General features: G+C 39.3%; 1 protein-coding gene across 3 annotated transcripts in view; it reads left to right on the forward strand.

Annotated features, from left to right (window-relative positions):
- The window catches only part of ripor1 (RHO family interacting cell polarization regulator 1), a 95,697-nt gene extending 75,823 nt beyond the window's left edge, over positions 1-19,874 (forward strand). For all 3 annotated transcript variants that reach the window (XM_053427636.1, XM_053427635.1, XM_053427634.1), the window contains 12 exons: positions 560-685; positions 6,425-6,597; positions 6,744-7,443; positions 9,268-9,404; positions 10,474-10,594; positions 10,848-10,983; positions 12,666-12,827; positions 12,924-13,082; positions 13,192-13,388; positions 13,872-13,955; positions 14,142-14,232; positions 14,868-19,874. In XM_053427636.1, the coding sequence (XP_053283611.1) occupies positions 560-685; positions 6,425-6,597; positions 6,744-7,443; positions 9,268-9,404; positions 10,474-10,594; positions 10,848-10,983; positions 12,666-12,827; positions 12,924-13,082; positions 13,192-13,388; positions 13,872-13,955; positions 14,142-14,232; positions 14,868-14,965 (2,184 nt within the window). In that variant the 3' untranslated portion in view covers positions 14,966-19,874. The remainder of the gene's footprint in view (positions 1-559; positions 686-6,424; positions 6,598-6,743; positions 7,444-9,267; positions 9,405-10,473; positions 10,595-10,847; positions 10,984-12,665; positions 12,828-12,923; positions 13,083-13,191; positions 13,389-13,871; positions 13,956-14,141; positions 14,233-14,867) is intronic.
- Positions 19,875-21,772: the final 1,898 nt, after the last annotated feature.

The following is a 21,772-nucleotide window of genomic DNA, read 5'->3' on the forward strand; positions in this document are numbered from 1 at the left end:
GTTCAGACCAATGACTGTGTATAAAGATGGACGAGATGACAGCAAAAACATCTCCATCGCTGAGCTCCGCCCAAGAATTCTATGTCTTTGTGTCTCTCTTGAAGGTATAAGCTTGAGTGAGGAATTCACAGCCCATCTCTTTTCAAACCTATGTGTACGCTGCTCAACGTGAACCTGAATGTCACAGTTTCAAAAGTTACTATAGACGCCTTTTGATATTCTCAACGAATTGCATCAGTCAGATGCAGTTAGACTATCTGTTGAGCTCATTGTTTGAAGCCCACTGACCATGTTCAGTAACCTGACAGCCATATACATGGCATAAAAGTATTAAGCAGAGGGAAAAGCAGTTGCTGGATATAAGTAGGTACAGCATATAAATCCTTCAGTCACTTATATCCTCCAACAACATTTTGTTATCCATCTGGATGACACTATTGCGATAGGTGAATTTTGCATCTGAATGTGGTCACCTCTATAATCAAACCTGTTTGTGTTTGTCCACTTAGGACAGTTTATTCATCTGTCCAGCCTTTTAAACAGTACTCCTCTATTTTAGAACATGCTGCGTCGTCATGAAGAGTTAGAGAATGGAACAGCGTGGTCAAATTCTTCTGAATCCTCTGATGACTCCTCTAGTCCTCAGCTATCTGCAGGAGGTCCACGCAACGCGACACATCATGAGGTAACACACAACAAACACTGCACACTGATCGTGATTCTATGTAGCTCTGAAACATACAGTGATCTTTGATTGTTCTTAAGACAAAACTATACCTTGTATGCAGTGGCAGCTGGTGATGAAATGTAGTTGGGGGAAGCAACTTTTTTTTTTGGCGGGTTTGGTTTGAACAAACTGAAGCCAGACTCAACTCAAATAACTCAACATATATCACTCTTCACCTGCTGCTGAATCTGTAAATCTGGTTTGGTCCTTTATCCTCTTTTTTTCTTGTTGGGTTTTTTTTGTCAAGAAATTACTGGATTTGTTGAAATTCCCATGAAGCCGGTCAGCTCGTAGCAGAGGTAACTTGGTGACGACGGAGGTACCTGAGACAGTGTTGAGGGTCGAGCAATCACATTAGATTTAGAAAACGAAGATCAGTTCCTATTGGCTGTAAATAAAAGTGGGAGTGTCCTTGGCACAGAGAATTAAATTATGTTTAACATTTTTATACAGGTTTTTTTGTCTCAGGGTGTTGGTGACCTCGACACAGTTAACATTCTAAAGAGATGACTGGACTCTGCTCACTCCCTCACTTTTCCAGTATAAACAATTATAACATCAGTCGATCTTACCTGACCTCTCCAGACTATTTAGAATTAAGCTGAGAGATAATGCTGATCCAGAACTCTTGGTTTAACGTTCATGAACGTATAAAAAGCAATCTGAAGATATATGTTCTTAACTATATGCAAATTGATCCAACTGTGGAGCCTTTGGTTCAATAGCTGAGCTATGGAGGCAGCATTATGCAGAGCTGTTTAATAGTATTAAATATGAGCCGTATCATGCTGGCAAAATAGATAGACCTACAATGATGTTCTCCGTGCCATAGGGCAACTTGCAGACAAGAAAGCTAGTGGCCTGGACAACACTTTAAGCTGTTTAATAAGCTCAAACTTAGGGGTGTGCCCAGTAGCTTAGTACGCGTCCTAGCTTACTGGTATGTGAACCAGAGTATGAGAGTTAGATGAGGGAGCATCTTATCTACCCCTTTTAAAGTTGGTAACGGGGTCAGGCAGGGGGGTATATTATCCCCAGCCCTTTTCAATCTATATACAGTGCCTTGCATAAGTATTCACCCCCCTTGGACTTTTTCCCATCATGTACTGTTACTAACTGGAATTCAAATAGACTTAAATAAACTTTTTCCCGTTTGATCAACAAAACATGCATAGTACTTTGGAGGTGCAAAATAAATTTTATTGTGACACAAACAATAATGAGAACAAAAAAGTTGACATCTGTTGGGTGCATAAGTATTCACCCCCCTGTGTCAATACTTGGTAGAACCCCCTTTCGCTGCAATTACAGCTGCAAGTCTTTTGGGGTATGTCTCTACCAGCTTTGCACATCTAGAGATGGAAAGGTTTGTCCATTCTTCTTGGCTAAAAAGATGAAGCTCAGTCAGATTGGATGGAGACCGTCTGTGAACCGCAATCTTCAAGTCTTGCCATAGATTCTCTATTGGATTGAGGTCTGGGCTTTGACTGGGCCATTTTAAGACATTAACATTCTTTAATCCAAACCATTCCTTTGTAGCTCTGGCTGTATGTTTAGGGTCATTGTCCTGCTGGAAGATGAACCTCCGCCCCAGTCTCAAGTCTTTTGCAGACTGCATCAGATTTTCTTCAAGGATTTCCCTGTATTTGGCTCCATCCATCTTTCCCTCTATTCTGACCAGTTTCCCTGTACCTGCTGAAGAGAAGCATCCCCACAGCATGATGCTACCACCACCATGTTTCACTGTTGGGATGGTGTGCTCAGGGTGATGGGCAGTGTTGGGTTTTCGCCACACATAGCGTTTTGCATTGAGGCCAAAAAGTTCAATTTTGGTCTCATCTGACCAGAGCACCTTCTTCCACATGTTTGCTGTGTCTCCCACATGGCTTCTGGCAAACTCCAAACGGGATTTTTTATGGATCCCTTTCAACAATGGCTTTCTTCTTGCCACTCTTCCATAAAGGCCAGATTTGTGGAGTAGACGACTAATAGTTGTCCTGTGGACAGATTCTCCCACCTCAGCTGTGGATCTCTGCAACTCCTCCAGAGTAACCATGGGCCTCCTGGTTGCTTCTCTGATTAATTTTCTCCTTGTCCGACTCTTCAGTTTGGGTGGATGGCCTCTTGGTAGGTTTGCGGTTGTGCCATATTCTTTCCATTTTCTTATGATGGATTTTATGGTGCTCAGAGAGATGTTCAAAGCTCTGGATATTTTTTTATAACCTAACCCTGCTTCATATTTCTCCACAACTTTATCCCTGACCTGTTTGGTGAGCTCCTTGGTCTTCATGATGCTGTTTGTTCAGTAATGATCTCCAACAAACTCTGAGTCCGTCACAGAACAGGTGTATTTATACTGAGATTAAATTGCAGACAGGTGGACCCTATTTACTAATTATGTGACTTGCAAATGTGACTTGTGAATGCAATTGGTCGCACCAGATCTTTGTTAGGGGTTTCACAGTAAAGGGGGTGAATACATATGCACTCAACACTTTTCAGATTTTTATTTGTAAATAATTGTGAAATCCATGTAATATTTCCCCCCACTTCCAAATGATGCACTATTTTGTGTTGGTCCATTACATAAACTCACGATGAAATAAATTTTAATCTGTGGTTATACCATGACAAAATGTAGAAAAGTCCAAAGGGGGTGAATACTTATGCAAGGCACTGTATGTGTTAGCATGTCATGATACAGTTGACAAACACACAGGCACACAACTATTTTTGAACACATGTTTAATAGATTGTATATTTGACACCAGCATACCTGGACACTTTATTTTTTAGAAAAAAGAAAAGAATATTAGAACATCTCCAGTCAAATGCTGCACAATTGAACAAGCTTGTGGAAGAAAAAACAAAAACAAAACACTAGCATATGTAAAACCTATATATGCAGCAGTGTACAATATATACTACAGCATTTTTCTCAAGCTTCTCACCATCTTCATTCTTAAATAAAGGATCTATTTTATTTTTCATCTTTGTCATTTTAAATCTCTGCTACTCTCAAACCTTGAGGCACTTAAACACTGCAAAATGCTTTATGGATGCAGAGATATAGCTGCAGATTGCTTCTGTCCTATATAATCTTGTGGTTAATACATTGCATACAGTGGTAGCAATCATATTTACAAACATTGTGTCAGAGTCCCCCATGACACCAGACCTATATTATCATCTCTGACATTGCAGTCGCTTGTAATATGTTGTATTAAAAAAGTAATATTGTCTGATCATCTTCCCTCTAACTGAAAATAATATATGAATATCTGTTTGTTTTTTAGGGAGACAACAAAACAATGATTCATTATTGCTTTAAAAAAAATGCATTTGTACTGCATACAAGAGGATTAAGGATGTGTAAAAAATTATTCATAGAGGTACACAGTTTGAAATCTTAAATGCTTTAAAGATGTCTACTTTCAAGGTGTTTCCTTTCAAATTCTGATGATTTAAAACCTTTTCAGGAATCTAAGGATTCTGACTTTAAGCTCAGATTTCACTGAACATATTTTAAGACATGTCCCTATCCTCTGTTATAGATGATTGATTTCATCCTTACAAGCACAGTTACTGCTGATTTGTTTTGTCTGTACACTGCAGTGTTTCTGACACCATCTAACTAAGGTTTGGCACATTGAACATAAGGACCTGCTTGAAGGCCAAAGACTTGTCCAGTTTGCATACACTACACTGAATCCAACTCCCGTTTGAAACATTTAGAATGTAAAACATTGTAATGTTTACAATTTGGGTTACATTAAAACTTGTCTTCAGTCAGAATTATTCTGTTGTTACACAGAAAGAAAAGAAGAAAAAATTATATGAAAACTTAACACCACGGTAAAAAAAGGAGTGTGCTGGTGACTCTGAAGTTGTACAGTTGAGCTTTGAGTTAAATGCTAAAATCATGATGCTAACATGTTCACAAAGTTAGAATGTTGTTCACCAACTTGGTGTGGCAGCATGCTAACAGCGGAAGCTAATGAAATGTTTTGTTTTACCGTAAGTTTAGCAACATGTCAAAGTGGCTCCTGTGTCACCTGAGATAATACAATTCATCAGAATAAACTAGCAAGGCACTGTATGGACGACCTTTCCAGGCAGCTGGGGGGATGTAGAACTGGTTGTATGATAGGCGTCTCCCTGGTCAACCACTTTATGTATGCAGACGACCTAGCTTTACTATCCCCTAGTACCAGTGGGTTTCAACAGCTGCTTAACATCTGCACTAACTATGGGGTTGATTTTGATGTCAAATATAATGCCAAGAAGAGTGTTGTAATGGTCTGTAGGACTCAGGATGACATGGATACTAAGTTTCCTCCCTTTCATCTTTCTGGGCAAACTCTGGGGGTGTCCAATAGTACCAAATACTTAGGGCACATTATCACAGACACTTTGGAGGATGATGCCGACATTGGCAGACAGAGGGGATTGCTGTATGTACAAGCGAACATGTTGATTAGAAAATTCCACCACTGTACAGTTGATGTAAGGATTAATTTGTTTAGAGCTTACTGCACCCCTCTCTATACAGCTCCACTCTGGGTGAACTACAAGAAGGAGAGCTTGCGTAAATTGAAAGTAGCCTATAATGACTGTTTGAGGATACTCCTGAAGAAACCCAGGAGTACTAGAGCCAGTGAGCTGTTCTGCAAAATGGGTCTAACCACCTTCATGGCCTTGCTGAGGAACCTTACTTTTAAGTTTATGAGTCGGCTGGACCGCTCTACAAATTTTATAATTGATCTGATGACAGACCCTGGTCGCAGCTCTGTTAAGTTCACATCCAAGATCTGGGAACACTGGCATGAGAGCCTTTTGTAGCCCTTTTCCCTTGTATATTTTTATGTTATGTAATGTATTGTTTGTATGTATTTTTTTTTTTTTTTTTTTTTGTGGGCCTTGAGCCTGTAATAAAGTTTAATAATATTCAGACCAGTGAGATGGTGGCAAATAATAATAACAATAATAATAATAATAACGCATTTATATAGCGCCTTTCACGGGAACCGAGAATGCTTGACATCTGTCTGTGAATACAAAACAGAAGATAAAAGAAAATAGTGATAGGACAAAGTAAGATAGAAATAAACAGAGGTGGTGCTTGAAGATTTTTTTGAAGATATCGAGGGATTCAGCGTTGCGTACTTCGACCGGGAGAGAGTTCCAGAGGTAGAGGGCTGCGACACAGAAGGCTTTGTCTCCAAAAGTTTGCAGTTTGGTGTTGGTGATGGAGAGCAAACTTGAGACAGGAAGAACCCGGGTGAGCCCTCTTTCTTAGAGTGGTTCACAGAGTTGGTGTCATACAAACAAATCTTTCAGCTCTAAGGACTGGACTAAGAAATAAGTGGGGAAGAAGGGAGACTACTGATCTCCTTTAATAACTTTGAACCACTAAAAGCCACATAGTGGCTCAGCAGGTCGAAGTCTCCTAGGGTAAGATACTCAACCCCAAACATGCTGTATATACATGCACTGTATGAAGGTTGTGTGAATTGATGAATGGCAAAAACTGTACTATAAGTTTGAGTGGTCATCAAGACTAGATAAGCGCTATATAAAAACAGACCATTCACCATTATAATCTTTTCACTGTAGAGCCCAGTTGTGTTTCTTTACTGCAATGTTGCATTGTGTCTCCTGGTGACTCCATGGGTTCATGTCTCTCTCGCTCTCTAGGCACTGGTGGTGACACCAGAGATTCAGCCAACTGCAACAGAAAGATCCTCCCCTCCACCTGACATCTCATTCAGCCTCAGAGACTCTTCCTCCCAAGCTCCAAAATCCACCTATATGGTATGCTCCGTCAGTGAGGTTGCCAACACCACCCATCACCAAACAGAGAGCAACAGGTAGTATTCACTTTGGAGATTTCCTTTTAATTCCATTCTACATTCTCATACTTAAATATCGTTAAAAATACGAAGGGATGAGTTCATACTCTTGGTATTTTGTAAGTTCTATCAATAATTAAACTGATTTATGAACTCATTCACAGAGAAGAAGACAAGGGGACAGCCACTGTGATGAGAAAACCTGACAGTGAAGAAGAGGATGCAGGGAAACAGTCTCCCACTGCAACAGAGGATGGGTTGGTGACCAATAGCCATGCCTCACGCAGTTACTCGCGCTCTCTGAGCCACATTAGTGAAAGCAGCTCCGATGCTGGGGGATCAGGGGAGGAGATTTCTTTGGCCTCTGGGATCTCTATCAATGACATTGAAACGGAGCTGCCCAGCAGATTTCATGAGTTACCTAGCTCTGCTGCCACAGACACTGACATGTCACAGAGGAGGCTTGATGTCGTTGAAGAAATCACAACAGTGAATGATGTCCCAGATCAACATCCAATCAGGTTGCCACAGGATACATCCAACTGTGTCCTCACATCATTCTACCCTAGGACTGAAGGAATTAACTCTAGCCCTCCATCAAAAATGAACACACTCCCACACCTTGAGTGCAACATAGTCCCAGAGAGCGTGGATGCGACATATTTAGCCCGGCGGGTGTCGGTGGAGGAGGAGATGCCATGTGCAGATGCAGATTGTCTGTCCAGAGAGGGTGATGGTCCAGTGGACTGCGGGCTAGAGGATGCCCTGGCAGTTGTAGTTTCCTCTCTGGATGATTACAGGGGACAGTTCCCTGAGTTACAACTACTGGAGCAAGAGCTGAAGCTGCTGCAGGTTACACTGAAGGTGAGGACAGAACATGTGTGCCAAACAAGAGATACTTACAGAGTTGGAGTAACTTTAACTACACTCAAAAAAAGTACATGCAATGTTTGTCATCAAGGAAAGAATACAGGTAGTGGAGAGCGGGGTAATGTGAGACATCGGGTAATGTGAGACACCCCCTGTATCTAGGCAACGGAACACATTTGTGGTCATGTGACCATTATGTTTTCAAGCCCCTCCCATTCCCTCCTTGCCGTGAAGGAGAAGTTGGTGCTGGTGCTGTGGTAGTTATGTTTTTTCACAAAAATGTGTTTTTTGCATGTAAAAGTAAATTTTCTTGCTTTGAACTTAATCAACTGTTGTGTCAAATCAAATTGATTCAGGTAGAAAAACTTATATCATACATGTTGATGAACTTCCAACATATAAAACCATGTGATTGATGCTAGCTGAAGATTAGCCTGAATTGGTAAGAGATGTTGTTTTTTATAAATGGTGGCTGTGGGGTAAAGTGAGACATGAAGCACAAGTTAAGTTTAGTCTTAAACATATTTTAGTGTAATATTACATTACATATGTTTTATTTTTAATGTCATAAACATTGTAGAAAAGCCATCATGCCAAGAAACTACACCAGGAAGACAACCTGGGGCCAAACACCCCTCGCAGAGGTGGAGAGTGCAGCCGCTGAGGTCATGCAAGGAAAGAAGTCCTTGAAAAAAGCTGGAAGGGATAGAAATATTGACAAGACAACCCTCAAAAAATTCATAAAGAACAAAGAGAAAGGGGAAGTAAAATCAGTAGCCTGGGGTGCAGTAGCTGAGGTAAAGAGAATATTCACAGATGAGATGGAGGAGAAGCTGGCCAAACACTTGAAACAACTAGCTGACCAGTTCCATGGCCTTGCTCCAGTTAAGTGCCGTGAACTGGCAATTGAATACGCAGAGAAAAAAAATATCCCCGTCCCTGCCAATTGGACAGAGAAACAATGTGCAGGTAAGCTAGGGTGTGCCAGAGATCACATGAATCATAATAATCATAAATGTTCTTAATTGACCAATCCCCATGATTCGGTTACTAGTCCGATATTAGTTTTGGAATGTGTGGTTGTCAATCTAGCTGTCAGGATTTGAACTATTACAACATGTGTTGTTATGGTTTTAATGTGGAAAAAGTAAGTGGATCACTTAACCCCCTTGATTTCTCTGGTCTGTCTCACTTTACCCTAGCTTAGGGGTAAAGTCATATTTTCACTGCCCTTTGTCCTGACGACATTCTGATCATTTCCATTGCTAGAAAACATCCTGAATTAATGGGAAATGTGTACAGTTTACTGATATATAATTTTAGCTCGCCTAGAAGGGAGCAAATGTAAAAAATGTCTCAAATTACCCCGCTGTCCCCTTACACTAGTGTCAACTGTCTTTTGTCTTTTGTCTTATGTATTACACACATGTTTTAAATATGTTGTTTTGTTACATAAAGAGCAGCACTCAAAACAGGTCAATCTGAAGAGGGCTGTTTTAGACAGGGTAAAAAGGGTGCTGTTTTAAATGATCCTTTTGGTATTTTGACCAAAATATGTTGCAGACATTTCATTAAGACCCCAAGGAACCATATCAACTGTGGTAAAAAGGGCATAATATGTCCCCTTTAAGTGATGTCACAAAATTCCAGAAATACACACACAAACACCCATAAGTACAAATATACACAATGCATACATCTATTTTTTTTACATGCACCCTGGGTGTGCTGTGTTCTGGTGAATCTTAAGACATAGCTGACAACTGATACACAATCTAATATGGATACGTGTGTATGTGTGTGTGTCTGGGTTTTTAGGGTGGAAGGCACAGCCGTTCACCCAGTGTGGTTAGCCTCACAGTGGAAACAGCTCTGGGCAGCTTTGATTTCCTCAACATGTCTGACTGGGAGGAAGATGAGGAGGAAAGGAGTGACAAGAGGAGCAGAAATGGCAGGTCAGTGCTGCTCAATAAATGATGAATGTTACTCAAACACAAAAATCAACCGTCTCATGAGCACAAATTCTGACATGAACACATATTACATCAATGGGTTTAGCTTAAGACCTCCTTGTGTGTCAAATACATAACCTAATAAACAACCTTGTCATTTTACAACTTTATTTGTTGTCACTGCAGGATCTTGCTGCCATCTAGTGGAGCTTTAGGGTACCATCACTTCGCACAGCACAAATGTTGTATGTGAAGCTGTGATGTGAAGGAAAACCTCACACACTCTCAGATTTTTCACACAATATCATAACCACCTTGAAATATGACTATAATATCAAAAACAATTTGCCATCATTTTTTCACCTTGCAGTGATGTAATTTAGTTTCAAACATTCAACACTAGCAATGAAAACTAAGACTGCACAGCCATTCTAGATGTTCTGCTCTAACTCACAGCAGTGCAGGGTGTGTATGCAAACATTTCTTTGTTTAATATGGTGACATTTTCTTATGGGAAAGGGAACATAAGCCACAGTAGGGACTGATTGGAACGTCCCATGTTTGTTCATAAATCAAGAAAGAAATTTAACCTGACGATGGCACTTGAGGAAAGGCTGAGGGAGGATACTGCAGTTCATTATAAGGAGAACACAAATGTATGAATCAAAATTGGTAACATTTCATCTTGTGGTAATTTAGATATTAAATATCAATGTCACAGTAGCACGGGTTAAATTGTTTGGTGACCATCAACATGTGTGTAATATATCATTTTCATCTAGCAGTGTGTCAGCAAGTGTATTAGGCTGTTTTGGGGCTGATAGTGTTTTGTTAGTTTGGGGCTAGTTGTGATTGTCTGCGGGGCTGGTTTTGTCACACACACCTGGCCACCCTGCTAATATCTGTTAACCTGTGTTGCTTAGAGCTTTGTTTCTCATCAAGGAATGATCACCTCTGTGTGTGTGTGTGTGTGTGTGTGTGTGTGTGTGTGTGTGTGTGTGTGTGTGTGTGTGTGTGTGTGTGTGTGTGTGTGTGTGTGTGTGTGTGTGTGTGTGTGTGTGAGAATGTGTAGGTCTCTGCAGGACAGAGGCTGGGACAGCCCCTCCTCCCCCACCATCCCCCTCACTACAGGCTGCACTACTCTAGACAGCTCCCTAGTGGTCCACTTGAAGAACTGCAATGCACAGTTGCTGGTAAGAGAGTCAATAAAATCTTTAATGAAAATCTAAATCATAATTTTATGTCTGGTTAAAAACAAGTAGATTTGTGATAGTTTTACTCCTGCTATCACAAAAAAAGAATGCTTCAATAAGCATATGCTTTTAACAAATCTTGTAGAAATAGATTTAGGAAGGAAACAAATTATAAGTTTACTGTTGTTTGACAGATGGTTATACATGACTGTACTTGTCATATGTAAATTGATACATGGCACCATGTGTGTAGCGTCTGGGTACGTTTGGGCCTCTGCGCTGTGGAGAAATGTATGCCTTAGACCGACTGCTGCGAGAGGCTCGAGTGCTTGAAAACATCCGTCGTATCACCAAGGACAACCCGAGACACCTCAGACAGCCCGATGAAGGTAATTACTAACTAGTATCTGTACACTAGCTCTTCTGTGTCTGTGTGTGTGTGTGTGTGCCATCACTTTTACGTGCACAAGTACAATCACAATACCATAGACAGTGCATGATAAATAGAAACATCAGTACCTGTTTACCTCGGATTCCTCCATGTGGTTTGATGAAGTGTTGTTGCCCTGTGACTTTCAAGGACGAACCAACTACACATTCAATTTAATTCATATTCTTCAACAAGATGCTTGATGACAAAAGCACAGTGACTCCCTTTGTGAAGGGATATATTTGACATAATATGATCCTTCTCAATGCAACATCTAAATTTGGTCACAAAAAATGGCAATTTACTTGTCAAATACATTGGATTTAACAATTATACATGGTCATGCTAAAACATTTCTTGCTTAATCTGGATAAAATGGGATTACATCCGCGGAAGGGGTTTGTATAAACAATTATTTGTGAGGCATTTTGGAAACATAAAAAAAAGCTTCTGTGCCTGATGCTTTCAGTATACTTTTACTGAATCCTGTAGGGTTTTTAAATGGCTTCTGAAAACTCCTTCCACCACCATATTGATATAATGCTCATTAACTGCTCTGGCACAGTAAGGAGGTATATAAGACATATAATTGCTTTAAATGTTGTAATTCAGGTGAGTGCAATGTTAAGTTATTTAGCAGGAGTTGTCTTCCTCATGAGTTCTGCTCAGTCTTTAAATCGAAGCAAGACATTTATTGTGCGAAATTCAATTGTGAAATTGAAGGCCACATCATCCTGCCCGAGGTTGAATTGTTTTACTCCCTTACCTACAGAGTATTTTTATCGGTAAATGATGCCACCATTAAAAACTGATAATGACAAAAAATACCATACTATCAATTTAACAAAGGCAAAAACTTATATTTAAAGTAAATCCATATATAGCTTTACTGTTCAAACATTTTTGGGATGGATTAAACTGTGACCTTTGTGTGTTAGCTATAGAAAGAATGTATGTGTACATGTACTTGTGTTAACATTCAGCTGTTTGTGTTAACATTTTAAAACTTGTACCAGTGATCCAACAACAATGTGTAACAGTGACACAAAGAGTTTGTGCACGTGTATGTATGCATATCTATGTGTGTGTATGTGTGCAATGAACAATCGTCTTAATTTACCCCCACCTCACTGGCTCATTTGCCCCACAACCACAATTTTTACAAAACTGTTTCACACAGTAGCTCAGTTTAATAGTTACATAGTTTATTACCTTGTTTTGTAGCTTATAATAACTTAAATTAACATGTTATAATTTCAAAAACATCTATATTTTAATTCAGATACAAGACTGGTAAGTTTAGTAACATGATGAACTCACTTTGCAAGAATCTGTTATTTTGCTCTGGTTTGCTTACCACTCTCTCCATGTGCTTCAGTCAAAGATGTAATGACTATTGTCGACTACACCTCCTTAATTTTGTGGTCACATGATTACTTTCTTTTATGGTTACCTATCGTAGATACAGGGGGTTGCTCATGTTACCAACTAGCTCAACTTACCCCGTTCTCCCCTACAACAGGCAGTATCATTCACTTAAGTAATAGTCTCAGGCTGCATATGTTCCTGTGAAAAAGCACTAATACGTATCCTTTAACTTTTCCTCCCTTTATACTCCGTCTTACCTTCTCTCCTTCACAGTGATACCTCAGTTAGGCCTGTGCCTGGGTGCTGTGTCACTATGGCAAAAGTGTGTGGGGCAGGGAAGCAAGTACAGCGTCTCTGCTGAGGACCTCCTGGATACGTTGTCTACAGCCTTCTCCAGCATACTGCCAGAGATGGTCAGCAGCATGGCTGACAAAGGTACAACAATTTTGTGTGTGTGTGGGGGGGGATATTTGCGTGCACGCTCACAGCACAAGTCAGATAGGTGGCATGTTCACACGTGTGTTTGTCTAGTGTTCCTGTGTCTGATTGAGCGAGTGCTGGATCAGAGGTTACCACGGCGAGGCAGCAGCAGAGATGGAGTGATGGTGACGTTGTTCCAGCTCTGGAGTTACGTAGAGGCTAACTTCGTCAGTGACATGAAAACACACATCACTGAACTGGCAGAAGAGGGTATCTGACACAAACACACACACGCACACAAACACAGAAAGGTAAATAAGTGCAGAAAACATAACTTCTGATTGAATGGCAGTAATCATTGATAACCTTCCTCCACTAGTGTGGTTGGTGCAGAGGCTGGCATCGTCTGACCTGGACGTGATCGTTCACACTTTGCGGCGTCCTGCAGAGTGTAGCTTGAGAAGAGAAGGACTTCATGCTGTGGCAAAGTTACTGAAAGACCCACGAGGCAAAGTGTCAGCATCTGCCAGCTCTGTACTGAGAAGCCTGGCTGCCCAGCCAAGACAGAGAGAACAGGTGAGTGGACACTGCGTGTTAGTGGCAAAATATTAATATTTTAGATCTCAACTGTAATTTTAATGACTGAATACTTATTCTGAATACTGAGAATGTCTCCAGATTTACCGTGAAATGTTAAAACTCTCTGTTTATCTACGTCATTCTTATAACTTTAAATCTTTAAATGGTTGATCTCCTTTGTGTTTAAATGATGAATATTTCACTGACATCCTTGTGGAAGGCCAACTTGCAAGCAGGATATGTTGATAGTGTAACATTAGTGTAATTGTTTCTCATTTTCAGCATTATTTGGTTGGTCTGGCATCCTGCATATACAGCCATACTGTTTTCCTGTGAGATGAAGAATAGTATTGATTGGGCTCTAATCATTAGGTATCACACAAACAACTTTAATGTAATGAGAGAGTGTAGAAAGTGTACTGCAGCAGCCTCACACTGGACGAATCAAAGACATGACACTGTGAATGTTCTCCCCCTCAGGCTTTGGTCAGCTGTCTGGAGCTGCTTGAGGATGTGAAAGTGGACACCAGAGTGTGTGGATGCAAGGCCTTAGCTTGTCTGAAGGTAGAAACAAATAGAGACTTTTATCCTAACCTGTTTCATCTCGATTTTAGGATAATGTTGATCCAGTTTATGGAATAAAAGTGGTAAACAACTGTCATAAGATCTTGTTAGTGCAGCTTATTTGTACTGTGTAATACAGAATGTATTTTTCCCATGAACACTACATTCCATCTGTTGTCATTGCAGGCTAAAGAAAGTATCGACCAGTTAGTGTATCTTTGTCGGACAGACAAGGAGGAAGTCCGAGATGCTGCCAAACAAACCCTGCTCGTCCTCGGTAATAACCATCAGATTTGTCAGAATGAGAGAATCTGCTTTCCTAAAATGAATATAGACACAACATTAATAAATAATGAAAGCCCATTCAATACATGCACATGTTAGTGAAATAACTTTGCAGACTTCATGATAGATACTGTGGATATTAAATTTCTAAAATAGTGTACTTTGGGACTTTGATATGATATCTAATAGCTGTTGCTATGTAGTGTATGGATAATTTATTTATCTCAAATTTTCTTAAAACTGGCAGTTGTGAAGATAAAAGTAACAAAAAAATGTGTTGACAAATAATTCCCTTAAATGATGTGGGTTGAATGGGCTCTGATTTAAATGTGTATTTTTAGTCATGTACATGATGCACGTACTGTTTCTTATGTTTATAATTATGTAAACATGGTGACTATTATGTTTCCTTTTGGTATTTTCTTCATTTCATTCATATTTTTATTCCATTTGCTCACATTTCTGTGGCATAAGACAATAATTAAGAAAGAACCAAGAAAAGTATATCTTTCTTGTTTTCTGTTTTTCCAACACAGATCTCTTGAGTTGATTCATTCATCTTTCATTTGACCATTCTTTTATTCACTTTTTCCATTTTTTGTTGTTGTCATTCATCCTGTGGAGCAGGAGAGGAGGGGAAGATGGCCCACAGACATGTGGAGACGTCTCAGGACAGTATACCAAGACTCTTCGCTCCAGGAAGCATGGCCAGCACAGCGTTCTAACACACACACACACACACACACACACACAAACACATATCTACCCCATTACTAACACTGGAAGATCAAAAGACAAATACAATTTGATATACAGTATATACACTGACAGAGAGGAGCCATTTCCAAATTAAGAATGACACCTCTGCTTAACACTGGGCAAAGATTCACGTAAGCTACAAATGCATCGCTGTATTTTATATCAGCCTGTGATAAATACTCAAAGAACATTGGTTAGACTGTAAAGATGCTGGGAAGGATGAATAGTGTGAGCAAACTGGACAGGAGGGATGGGTGAAGAGAGGAGCAGAAGAATGAAATTGATATGAGAACAGGGAATAATGTGTCTGCATTGTTTAAAATCATATTCAACTCAGATTACTGGGCAATGTCTTTCCACCACTGTAATGTTCATGGTCCAGACACACATATATATATATATACTCTTTTGAAATATGTCAAGAAAAGACAACTTTATAAAGCTTTATCAGATAATTACTCTTTTCACAGCTTTCAAATGCCAAAATAAATATTTAGTTTCTTGTTATTTGTGATATGAAAGTTGTATTAGTTTTACTTTTTTGATAACTTTTGATTGGTTACATGGTGAACCAGCAGGCATACACAGAAATAATATTCAATTCTAGCTCTGCATAAAACTACTTTAAGCCTACACTGCCGTGTTTACTTAAGAACTGGAGGCTGTTTGTACTGTGCTGCTCCAGATAAACCGTTTGGTCTGTGACATGTCTGCAAACTCAACATTAATGACACTAAAAAAGGCTTTACCATACAGCTCAGCCTTCACTGTAGCCAACAGCTCTACCTATGCTTGTTGTTTTCAAGTTTTGCCAGATGGCTGTGGAGACCTCTCTGGTTGTAATCAAGATCACTTAAGACCGCCTCAGTCGAACGATGTGCTGGTTTTGAGACAGAGTCAAGGGACTGATATAGCTCAATTTAAATGGAGACCCCCAAAAGCTTATTTAGTCTATAGTAAGCTTTTAACTACTGGATATAAACTTAGTTGTCTAAAATGAGGACACTTGGTTGTTATGTGGAAAAGACACTGTGGGAGATAAACTTGTCATTGACATTGTAGAGCAGTTAAGGTGGCAGCAGGACTGCAGGCTGCTGTGAGGCAAGAACAATCAAAACACATGCACGACTGAGACAACTGGGAGTATGTGTCAAGACCAGTTCTACAGCAGTGACTTGCAACCTTGTTCAGAGGAAATCATCGTCCTCAAGCCTTATCATGAGTGTATATAAATAGTGACTATAAATGTATCATTATATTCTCAAAACAAAGACATGAACTGAAGGTCCACAGGGACAGAGATATCACTATGGAGTTTTGGATTCAAAAACAGGTTCAGAAACAGTTACTGTTTGCTGTAATTCGTCTCCCTATCTGTTATGGATGTGACATAAGTGGCATTACTGCACTTAAACAAACCAGATGGCATAACATATTGTGTCACTAACTGGCCTCACCCATAGCAGGAGATTAAAAGACTACCTCCCTGACCCCACTCTAAGAACTCTGTTCTGGGTCTGTAGTTTCGACACGTGAAAAGTACAGAAAGGGATACTGTTGCTCACTTTCAGTCAGAATTGCATTGTGTTTGCTAATACAGAAAGTGACAGACAAGGTGGATAGAAAAATTAAAACCCTGCTTACTTCCACTCATCCTCAAACCTGGCTAGTCTCTGCATGAAGGTGGTGTTATGGGTATTCAGTGGCTACGGTGGTTTCAAATGCCGAAAAACTTTGCAAGGCACACTGATGCCCCAAGAGATAAAAACGTCCAGTCCTTGTGCAAAAATACATGCCTCAGTGAACATGAGGTTAGCAGCCTTCCCTCTGGTAGCACAGCAAAGACTCTTATTTTACTGCATCGAAAAGAGTTACAGGAAAACACAGGATACACTAGATGCCGATTGCAAGAAAGATAATCCATGTCCCACATCTGCTAACACAACAGATTAAGAAGAGAATGACTCACACTGTAGTTCTGTATAAAAAGCTTGAGACTGTTTCTGCACAAAGAATGGTTTAAACATTACAGCGCCATTGCGCTTTACAATTATCACATACCTATTCTGAATGAAAATACATGACTATATGCCACTGGGATTTATTCCATTGTGATTGTAAACTGTTTTTATTTACCAGAGTCTTCTTTTGTAAATTAATACTTGTTGTATGCGATGCTGTTAAAAATGATGATCGACATGAATTCACTGTCACTGTCAGTGGCACTACCACTGACATATACCTACTGTAAATGAGGCTGCAATCTGTCTGGAGTCACTGTATTACTGTGACAGACTGCTGTGGGTAATCTGTTGTTTGAGAAGGTAAATATGGATCACCAGGAGAGGTTTATTCAAGTCCAGGAGGACTTCCATTTAAAGTCAGGTCAATAAAAGCTGAAGCTCAAACAGTTATTCATTGATTGTATTTCAAGTAAACTGGTACCAGACACAGATCATTATATTTAATGGCCATACCAGTTTAATTTCCCTTTTCTTTTCTTTTCTTTTTTTTTTTTTACAATTTAGCAAATATTACATCCTAAAATCATTACAATGATGCTTAACATTTCACAGTAAATACACTAGTCATCAAACAAAAAAAAACTGAAGATCAAATTTTGTCATTTTAGAACTCAATGTGATCACATCTGTAATTTACCTGAGTAACTAATATCTGCAGTTATGTACTGATGACTTCATAATTACAATATAGGTCTGTCATAATTGTTAACAATTATCTAATTATTGTGTGTTGTGTTGTCCTCACAATGACTTGCTGGTGTGATGGCTAAAGCTTGTTTCCATTCAAAAGAACACATGTAGCTCATTGTTAGATTTTTTAATCTGACCCTCGGGCAGTCACACAATATTTTTTAAGAATACGATTGTCTAAATTACAATATCAAAACAGAGCAGAAGGTAACGGTGCCATGAGGGATTATCAAATATAAATAGGTCAAGAATGTGGATTTTGGTCCATGGTAAAAATAAAAAGAACAAAGTTACAGAATGTGATGTTTAGTAAATGTTTAAAAAAAAAAGATAGAAACACACCGATATCATTATATTTACGGTGGCATTAACAATTGAAGCATCGTAACTTGTTTTTCTGATAGTCCAATAGGTTACCCACTCTGAGTTTGACGTGTAAAAATGGCAAAATGTCCAGCCCTGTGACTCCAGTTGTTCTGTTTCTTGTAATCCTCTTTCTTTGGTTTCACAGTGACAGTGCTGACAGTGATGCTGCCATTCTGCCTTTTCTTATTTCCTGAACACCGTTACTGTAAGGTCATCTCAGAAAGACCACTGGTGATATCATTACTACAGTGGTAGTATATAGACGTGTCCTGGTTGCATGCTGTGTACTAGTTCTATGGTGTAAAGATGATATATTTATGTTGACTGTGCATTGTTCTGCCAGTTAAAGATAAAGCAAGATAAATTAAAGCAAATTATATGTAGGCTAATTCCTAATCCATTAAATATAATCTAAGAAATAGTCAATGGATCCATGCAAAATAGTTTATTCTGATGAATTGTAATATCTCAGGTGACACAGGAGCCACTTTGATATGTTGCTAAACTTACGGTAAAACAAAACATTTCATTAGCTTCCGCTGTTAGCATGCTGCCACACCAAGTTGGTGAACAACATTCTAACTTTGTGAACATGTTAGCATCATGATTTTAGCATTTAACTCAAAGCTCAACTGTACAACTTCAGAGTCACCAGCACACTCCTTTTTTTACCGTGGTGTTAAGTTTTCATATAATTTTTTCTTCTTTTCTTTCTGTGTAACAACAGAATAATTCTGACTGAAGACAAGTTTTAATGTAACCCAAATTGTAAACATTACAATGTTTTACATTCTAAATGTTTCAAACGGGAGTTGGATTCAGTGTAGTGTATGCAAACTGGACAAGTCTTTGGCCTTCAAGCAGGTCCTTATGTTCAATGTGCCAAACCTTAGTTAGATGGTGTCAGAAACACTGCAGTGTACAGATGTTCATCCTTACACTGTGCTTGTAAGGATGAAATCAATCATCTATAACAGAGGATAGGGACATGTCTTAAAATATGTTCAGTGAAATCTGAGCTTAAAGTCAGAATCCTTAGATTCCTGAATAGGTTTTAAATCATCAGAATTTGAAAGGAAACACCTTGCAAAGTAGACACCTTGAAAGCATTTAAGATTTCAAACTGTGTACCTCTATGAATTATTTTTTACACATCCTTAATCCTCTTGTATGCAGTACAAATGCATTTTTTTTAAAGCAATAATGAATCATTGTTTTGTTGTCTCCCTAAAAAACAAACAGATATTCATATATTATTTTCAGTTAGAGGGAAGATGATCAGACAATATTACTTTTTTAATACAACATATTACAAGCGACTGCAATGTCAGAGATGATAATATAGGTCTGGTGTCATGGGGGACTCTGACACAATGTTTGTAAATATGATTGCTACCACTGTATGCAATGTATTAACCACAAGATTATATAGGACAGAAGCAATCTGCAGCTATATCTCTGCATCCATAAAGCATTTTGCAGTGTTTAAGTGCCTCAAGGTTTGAGAGTAGCAGAGATTTAAAATGACAGAGATGAAAAATAAAATAGATCCTTTATTTAAGAATGAAGACGGTGAGAAGCTTGAGAAAAATGCTGTAGTATATATTGTACACTGCTGCATATATAGGTTTTACATATGCTAGTGTTTTGTTTTTGTTTTTTCTTCCACAAGCTTGTTCAATTGTGCAGCATTTGACTGGAGATGTTCTAATATTCTTTTCTTTTTTCTAAAAAATAAAGTGTCCAGGTATGCTGGTGTCAAATATACAATCTATTAAACATGTGTTCAAAAATAGTTGTGTGCCTGTGTGTTTGTCAACTGTATCATGACATGCTAACACATACAGTGCCTTGCATAAGTATTCACCCCCTTTGGACTTTTCTACATTTTGTCATGGTATAACCACAGATTAAAATTTATTTCATCGTGAGTTTATGTAATGGACCAACACAAAATAGTGCATCATTTGGAAGTGGGGGGAAATATTACATGGATTTCACAATTATTTACAAATAAAAATCTGAAAAGTGTTGAGTGCATATGTATTCACCCCCTTTACTGTGAAACCCCTAACAAAGATCTGGTGCGACCAATTGCATTCACAAGTCACATTTGCAAGTCACATAATTAGTAAATAGGGTCCACCTGTCTGCAATTTAATCTCAGTATAAATACACCTGTTCTGTGACGGACTCAGAGTTTGTTGGAGATCATTACTGAACAAACAGCATCATGAAGACCAAGGAGCTCACCAAACAGGTCAGGGATAAAGTTGTGGAGAAATATGAAGCAGGGTTAGGTTATAAAAAAATATCCAGAGCTTTGAACATCTCTCTGAGCACCATAAAATCCATCATAAGAAAATGGAAAGAATATGGCACAACCGCAAACCTACCAAGAGGAGGCCGTCCACCCAAACTGAAGAGTCGGACAAGGAGAAAATTAATCAGAGAAGCAACCAGGAGGCCCATGGTTACTCTGGAGGAGTTGCAGAGATCCACAGCTGAGGTGGGAGAATCTGTCCACAGGACAACTATTAGTCGTCTACTCCACAAATCTGGCCTTTATGGAAGAGTGGCAAGAAGAAAGCCATTGTTGAAAGGGATCCATAAAAAATCCCGTTTGGAGTTTGCCAGAAGCCATGTGGGAGACACAGCAAACATCTGGAAGAAGGTGCTCTGGTCAGATGAGACCAAAATTGAACTTTTTGGCCTCAATGCAAAACGCTATGTGTGGCGAAAACCCAACACTGCCCATCACCCTGAGCACACCATCCCAACAGTGAAACATGGTGGTGGTAGCATCATGCTGTGGGGATGCTTCTCTTCAGCAGGTACAGGGAAACTGGTCAGAATAGAGGGAAAGATGGATTGAGCCAAATACAGGGAAATCCTTGAAGAAAATCTGATGCAGTCTGCAAAAGACTTGAGACTGGGGCGGAGGTTCATCTTCCAGCAGGACAATGACCCTAAACATACAGCCAGAGCTACAAAGGAATGGTTTGGATTAAAGAATGTTAATGTCTTAAAATGGCCCAGTCAAAGCCCAGACCTCAATCCAATAGAGAATCTATGGCAAGACTTGAAGATTGCGGTTCACAGACGGTCTCCATCCAATCTGACTGAGCTTCATCTTTTTTGCCAAGAAGAATGGACAAACCTTTCCATCTCTAGATGTGCAAAGCTGGTAGAGACATACCCCAAAAGACTTGCAGCTGTAATTGCAGCGAAAGGGGGTTCTACCAAGTATTGACACAGGGGGGTGAATACTTATGCACCCAACAGATGTCAACTTTTTTGTTCTCATTATTGTTTGTGTCACAATAAAATTTATTTTGCACCTCCAAAGTACTATGCATGTTTTGTTGATCAAACGGGAAAAAGTTTATTTAAGTCTATTTGAATTCCAGTTAGTAACAGTACATGATGGGAAAAAGTCCAAGGGGGGTGAATACTTATGCAAGGTACTGTATACAACTCAAAATAATATTCTGGCTAGTCCTCTTTCTTTGCAAGTCAGTTGTCTTAGATTATGAGAGGCCACAAGCAAACTGTACATGTCCTAAAACAGTGAAGCTCCCACAGCACAGCAGCTGTAAACAGATTGCTGTCCTTGCTGAGAAATATCCATTTGTTCTTGATAGAACAAAATATAATTCAAGCTGCATTCATGGCATTTATGAAACTTTGGAT

Source organism: Pleuronectes platessa, chromosome 7 (assembly GCF_947347685.1).
Source record: "Pleuronectes platessa chromosome 7, fPlePla1.1, whole genome shotgun sequence".
NCBI classification, from domain to species: Eukaryota; Metazoa; Chordata; class Actinopteri; order Pleuronectiformes; family Pleuronectidae; genus Pleuronectes; species Pleuronectes platessa.